Here is a 7,680-nt window from a genome sequence, read left to right on the forward strand (position 1 = left end):
TATAAATGCTTTGAAGAAGTGATTGGGAATTGAAGCATGAGTTAATATAATATAATGACGTCAGGCCAACGTGATTATATTACAGTAAGTCATGCTCAGTTTTTAATGGAAGATGATGATTCATAGATTTTATAATCATCATTTGCCATGTTACACGACTCTTACATTCTATTTAACCTCTAAACATATCAAGAAAATATTTTTCTTGATGATTCGGTCTTTTTCGGATATTCTGGTAATATGACAAATCAAATCGTGCTATTACCTTTCCTTTCTACTTTATATATTATGATCATTCAAAACTTCATACCTATGAATTCTGGACCATTACTCGCTTGACTTGAAGTCGGGAAGAAGAAACAAAAACATAAAGCTCCGACATATAAGGGAAAATATAAAGCCCGATAACGACTCCGAAATTACAAACCGTGTATATCAATGCGTATAGCAATATAAAGACACGGGATAATTAAAAACACTATGACCCCAAGAGCATAGAAGAAGTAAACAGATTCCTCTGGCGGTAAAAGAAAAAGAAGAATGACTGCATAGATGGTCAATATAATAACCAGGATCAGAACTGGATTCAGCATTTTCTTAATCTTTTGGAAGTTTGAATTGAGAAAGAAAGTATAGAAGTGGTGAAGATAATGAAACGGAAGAAGCTAATTTATAGCAAAATTCCAAACACATCAATCGAGGCAAATCACCGCATTTAATCAAACATATCTCAAAATTTCGTAAATACCGGAGAATCAAATCTTATAGATTACGAAGATTTCCTTTAATTCCTTGAATTCCGGAAATCAATCGTGACTACGTCAAAAGTTAAGGCGAACATTTAATTTTCTCATTTCACTCTTTTATGATAGTTTCGTTTATACTCTTCCTATAAACGAATCGTTTTATCCATATTATTCAATAGTGATAAAACTTTATTTTTAAACTTATATTCATCATTAAAATATTCTTGTTGTAAACAATGAAGATCTCTATCAAATTTTATGACTGTGATTTTCACGAACTCCTCTCTGTTTGTCTGCCCTAATATTGTGGCATAAAATGCTCAAGGTTTTAAATGAGCTCAATACCATTCATAACACATTTCATGTATCCAATTTACTGAAATGACTTGTATAACATCATCATTTTGAATGATCTTCGCATTAATGATAAAATGCACTTCGTTGAAGAACCTATAGAAATCATGGAAGGAGAGGTCAAACAAACGCGTAAAAGCAACATACCTATCATTAAAGTCTGTTGGAATTCGTGTAGAGGCCCCGAATATACCTGGGAACGCAAAGACCATCTGAAACGGAAATATCCCCATCTCTTCTCAACTGCTGATGCATCCGAGAAGTCTACCTAAAACTTCGGGATGAAGTTTTTATTAACAGGGAGGTACTATAATAACCCTCACTTTTTGACTTCTAAAATTACTGAAATGACCCTAGGGTTTACTGTCTGACTATACATATTAATTATTTAAGGGTTGTTATACACACAATCAATTTAACGTTGACCAAATAATAAACTTTTATTCGACACTCACTGCTAATTAAAATTTATGCATTTCAATAATATTATTTATAACTATTAATCTATAAGTAATAAATAAAAAGTGACATTTATATAAATAATAAAACAATTGGGAACTAAATAAAAATAAATACAAGTCATGAATTAGTAAAAAGAAAATAATACTTATCATGTAGTAAATGTAAAAATAATAATAAACATAATAATAATAATAATAATAATAGTAATAATAATGAGACTAAAGAATCTTAAACAATTACATCCTTATGTTGACTAAAAATAAAGTATAAACTAGTACATCCTTATGTTGACTAATTATAAACTAGTACCACCTTTTGTTGACTAAAAATTATAAAACAAAATAAAATCATTAATTAGAACATCCTTATGTTGACTAACACTCTAATACTTGCACTATATAAACACTCCTAGACTCCTAATTTCTCATTCACAAATCACACCAAAATCCTCTCTCAAAAACAATCTCTCCCTCTCCCTCTCTTGTGGTATTCGGATCTTCAAGCTTGTTCTTCGTGTTCTTCAAGAATCTTCAAGGAGTTCTTCAAGATTTTTAAGGCTTTGATCTTCCATCTTCATCGTGTTCATCTTTTCTTTGTTAATTATCTTGAATCTTCAAAGGTATAACATAAACCCTAAACTATTTACATAAACTTTAATCTTTGTTAATTCATATTCATATTATAAACTTGTTATTCATAAGTATATACATAAACACTCCTAGATTTATATATACATATATACATGTAAAAAAAATATTTTTATGTATATATACGAATTATATATACATATACATATTAAAACCTTAAACCCTAATACTACTTATACTAGTACTTAACATGTATACACTATTACTATTACTAGCACCTATAACCTACTACTTATATTGTAGCACAAAAACATTTTAGGATATGTATTAGAGATGTATAGATCTTCGAACTTTCTTGACGAATGGTTTCTACGAGATTCTAGGCAGAGGGTTTGGATTTCCGATTTAAAGGGTGCTATGGCTCAAGCCCCTAGATCTAAATTAGCCATTTGAAGGGAAAGGGGTGATTGGAAGCTTATCTAATACGGCAAGTATCCTAAAATGAAAAACACTCATAAAAGTAGAAACTCTCTAGTCATAGAAACTTAGTAAAATAAGAAACTTTCTAAAAATGGAAACTTTATAAAAATAGTAACTTACTAGGAATAGAAACTTAGTAAAACAAACTATACTTAAACACATACTTAAACTTAAACATGGGCAAAACACTTAACTACTCTTAAATGTCAATAGGTTGACTTTCCTGCTCACTCGTTCAACTCTTTATTCCGAGGAATAACTCTCTCTCTACTTACTAAGGTGACTTTCATAGCCCCACTCTTATTGCTATAGCACTTTTTTATACTTATTGGGGTGAGACACATGCTGCTTTTATACTTTAAACAACTTAGACACAAGTACGAACCTAAACTGTACTATGACTAGCTTATGCTACTAAGACCCCACAGTGATATTTTTTAATTGCTTTCAGGATAAGGCATTCTTAATTATTGGGGGTAGGCCTATCGGGAGTAACGTCCCCGATACATTTGACCGTGATGTCTTTGTATTACTTAATAATGATTTAAACATGGTGATAAGGTACTGCCAACTTATCATCGGGGCAACAAAACAAACGTTTAGTCTAAAATATCACGAATCAGTACTACTTTTGGATCTGCGAGATCTACTTTTTGATTCTGCGGGAGATCAACTTTACAACTAAATCTTGTGGTCTAAAAACAACGATAACTACTTTTGTTAAACCTATGAACTTCACTCAACCTTTTTGGCTGACACTTTAGCATGTTTTGTCTCAGGTGCTGTTTGATTCAAGCTTTCTTATCTACTACTTATGTGATGCTACTTGGACTTAGGATCAAGAGATATCGCATTTATTACTTCTGCATATGAACAATTACTTTATCGTTATTTCCATTATTGTAACGACATTTCATTTTCCGCTGCGTACTCAATAAAGTTAAATTTTCTCATTTAGTATTGTTCTCGTATTATAATATGTTGGTTTATTTGATATTAGTAACGTTTCTTCCAGACCCTATTGGGAGGACGTTACATAATATGAGAGGAAATTCAAGTAAAGTCACTAATGATAATCAGGGTAGTACCAGTACTTCTGCTGTGTCTTTAAGTAATGAACAAGTTATGAAACTTCTTAGCTTACTTGATGAGAAAACCTGCACCAAACCTGCTTCTTCAAATGCTGCAAGTAATTTCATGAATTATAATGTTTTCTTTAACACACATCAAAACAAATTTCTTGTGTCTAATAAATCAAGTGAGGTGAATAATGTTAACTATGGGTGGATTGTTGACTCTGGTGCAAGTCAACACATGACAAATTCCACTTTGGGGTTTGTATCTAGTGTTGATGTAAGTGAACTAAATTTATCTGTTCAACATCCTAATGGCACACTAGCTAAGGTTACTAAAATTGGAAATCTTAAAATCACTGAAGATATTATTCTGCAAGATGTGCTTGTTATTCCTGACTATTGTGTTAGTTTATTATCTGTTTATTGCTTAGTAAGAGATAATAATTTGTTTGTGGGCTTTGATGTGCATGCTTGTCACATTCAGGATTTGGTAACCAAGAAAACTCTGGTGACTGGTGAACAGTGTGATGGGCTATATTATCTGACTAAAAATAATAAAGGTAATGTCGGGAATACAAACATAAGTAACTTTAACTCTATTTCTAAAACATTGTTGCACTGTAGGCTTGGTCATCCAGCTGAGCAGGCTTTAATGCACTTAAAAGGAATTAATCTTGCTAATAATGAAAACTTTAATAATCCTTGTGATGTGTGCTACAAGGAAAAACAGACAAGAGAGGTTTTTTCTCTTAGTGAGCATAAATCTAATACTTTGGGTGAGTTAATTCATCTTGATGTTTGGGGTCCTTATAAAGTTGCAAGTCATAAAGGCTTCAGATATTTCTTAACTGTTGTTGATGATTACACTAGATCTGTTTGGTTGTATCTTTTAAAATCTAAAGATGAAGTGTTTGGATGCTTTGAATTCACTCTTCTCAAAAATCAGTTTGATAAAACTGTAAAGTGTATTAGATCTAATAATGGGACAGAATTTGTGAATTCAAGTTTTAATAATTTCAAGTAAGAGATAATAATTTGTTTGTGGGCTTTGATGTGCATGCTTGTCACATTCAGGATTTGGTAACCAAGAAAACTCTGGTGACTGGTGAACAGTGTGATGGGCTATATTATCTGACTAAAAATAATAAAGGTAATGTCGGGAATACAAACATAAGTAACTTTAACTCTATTTCTAAAACATTGTTGCACTGTAGGCTTGGTCATCCAGCTGAGCAGGCTTTAATGCACTTAAAAGGAATTAATCTTGCTAATAATGAAAACTTTAATAATCCTTGTGATGTGTGCTACAAGGAAAAACAGACAAGAGAGGTTTTTTCTCTTAGTGAGCATAAATCTAATACTTTGGGTGAGTTAATTCATCTTGATGTTTGGGGTCCTTATAAAGTTGCAAGTCATAAAGGCTTCAGATATTTCTTAACTGTTGTTGATGATTACACTAGATCTGTTTGGTTGTATCTTTTAAAATCTAAAGATGAAGTGTTTGGATGCTTTGAATTCACTCTTCTCAAAAATCAGTTTGATAAAACTGTAAAGTGTATTAGATCTAATAATGGGACAAAATTTGTGAATTCAAGTTTTAATAATTTCAACAAAAGTTTGGAATTATACATCAAACAACCTGTGCATACACACCACAACAAAATAGTGTGGTTGAAAGGAAACATAGGCACTTGCTAAATGTTGCAAGAGCCATTATGTTTCAAGGGGGGATTCCACTAAGATTCTGGGATGAATGCATTATGACCTCTGCCTATTTAATTAACAGAACTCCCTCTTCTGTTTTAGGTGGAATGTGTCCTTTTGAACTTGCCTTTAACAGAACTCCTAATCTCTCTCATTTAAGGGTTTTTGGTTGTCTTGCATTTGCTAATATTTTAAATAATTCATATAAGTTTTCTGAAAGAGCTGAAAAATGTGTGTTTATGGGTTACTCTTCTGTTAAGAAGGGTTATAAACTTTACAGTCTTGATAATAAGTCATTTTTTATCTCAAGAGATGTTAAATTCTTTGAAAATGTTTTTCCTTTTAAAACAAAGGATTCTGTAAGTTCGGTTGAAAGTTCAACTTTCAATATAAATCAATTAAATTTTTGGGATATTGGTGTTCATGAAAGTCAACAAACCCTAAGTCCCAATGATGATTGGAGAGATAAGTCCAAATCCAGTATAGGTGAGGGCAGTGGTTGCAAGGTGACCTTGGATAGTTCAACAAATACTACTATTCCAGATGTGAATGTTGATCATACCAGGACATCTGCACCTACAGCAACACCTACTGTTGACACTGTTTCTCCTGAGGGCACTGTGTCTATTAATAATAATTCATATTCTTTCACTCCTAGTGTTAGGAGATCACAAAGAGATACTGTTATGCCTAAAAGGTTTAATGAATATGTTGTTGAAGGAAAAGTGAAATATGGTTTAGAGAAAGTCATTAACTATTCTAAATTGTCAAAAGAAAACTTATGTTTTGTCTCAACTTTAAATAAAAGTGTAGAACCTTCTACATATTGGGAAGCTTGTAAAAGCAAACACTGGGTAGATGCTATGAATTTGGAGATGGAAGCTCTCCATAGAAATGACACTTGGGAATTATCTGACCTACCTAGTGATAGAATACCAATTGGATGCAAATGGATTTATAGAATCAAATATAAATCAAATGGTGAAATTGATAGATATAAAGCTAGGTTAGTGGCAAAAGGTTTTAATCATAGAGAAGGTGTTGATTTTGATGAGACATTTTCACATGTTGTCAAGATGATAACAGTCAGGTGTCTTATCAATATTGCTGTTCAAAACAGTTAGAGTTTGTTTCAACTGGATATTAACAATGCATTTCTCTATGGTGACCTTGATGAAACTGTTTATATGACTTTGCCACTAGGTTACTTTGATAAATCTGATAAAAGAGTTTGCAAACTCAAAAGATCACTCTATGGGCTTAAACAAGCCCCTAGAAAGTGGAATGAAAAACTTACTGCAGCCCTTGTTGAAAATGGTTTTAGTCAAAGAAAAAATGATTACTCTCTCTTTATTAAATCTTTAAATGGTGTCTTTATTGCACTTTTGGTTTATGTTGATGACATTGTTGTAACTGGAAACAATGTTGAAGAGATTTTAAAGTTTAAAAGGTTTTTAAGTTCAAAGTTTAAAATTAAAGACTTGGGAGTTCTCAAATATTTTCTTGGGATTGAAGTGATTAGGTCCGATACAGAAATTTGTTTATCTCAAAGAAAGTATACTTTGGACTTGTTAAGTGAATTTGGGTTATTGGGTAGTAAACCTTGTCAAACACCTATTGAACCAAATGTCAGGTTTGATGACAACAATGTTAATGATTTACCTTTAACTAATATCACTCAATACCAAAGATTGGTTGGAAAGTTGATCTATTTAACACTCACTAGACCTGACATTTCATACTCTGTGCATGTTTTAAGTCAGTTTATGCATTCTCCAAAAGTTTCACATTTAAAATGTGCAATGAGATTTCTTAAATATTTGAAGTCTGCTCCTGGGCTAGGTATATGTGTTAAAAAGTCTGATGAGAATAGTATTGTTGTCTTTGTGGATTCAGATTGGGGCAAAAGCATTATGGAGAGAAAATCCATCACTGGTTATTGTTTGTTTCTAAATGGTTCTATTATTGGTTGGAAAAGTAAAAAGCAGTCTACCATCTCTAGATCATCAGCTGAAGCTGAGTATAGAGCTTTGGCTGATGCTTCTTGTGAAGTTATTTAGGTTCTAAAGTTACTGGATGAGTTTGAAGTTAAATATAGTTTGCCTGTAACTGTGTTTATGGATAATTCAGCTGCTATTAAAATAGCTTCTAATCCTGTTTTCCGTGAAAAGACAAAACATTTTGAAGTAGACTTGCATTTTGTGAGAGATAAAATAAGTGCAGGAGTCTTAACTACAGAAAAAGTTAGTTCAGAAGATAATACTTCTGATA

General features: G+C 32.0%; 1 protein-coding gene across 1 annotated transcript; it reads left to right on the forward strand.

Moving 5' to 3' along the window:
- The first annotated feature begins 6,596 nt into the window (after positions 1-6,596).
- On the forward strand, positions 6,597-7,469 carry LOC139899827 (uncharacterized mitochondrial protein AtMg00810-like). Its single transcript, XM_071882656.1, has one exon. It carries the CDS (start codon positions 6,597-6,599, stop codon positions 7,467-7,469), a length of 873 nt encoding a protein of 290 aa, XP_071738757.1.
- The last annotated feature ends 211 nt before the right edge of the window (positions 7,470-7,680 follow it).

This window comes from Rutidosis leptorrhynchoides, chromosome 3, assembly GCF_046630445.1.
Source record: "Rutidosis leptorrhynchoides isolate AG116_Rl617_1_P2 chromosome 3, CSIRO_AGI_Rlap_v1, whole genome shotgun sequence".
Taxonomy (NCBI): Eukaryota; Viridiplantae; Streptophyta; class Magnoliopsida; order Asterales; family Asteraceae; genus Rutidosis; species Rutidosis leptorrhynchoides.

Bases quoted from the DNA above. Each gene is read 5' to 3' on its own strand.
- LOC139899827 (XM_071882656.1), top strand. From the start codon at position 6,597: ATGACTTTGCCACTAGGTTACTTTGATAAATCTGATAAAAGAGTTTGC.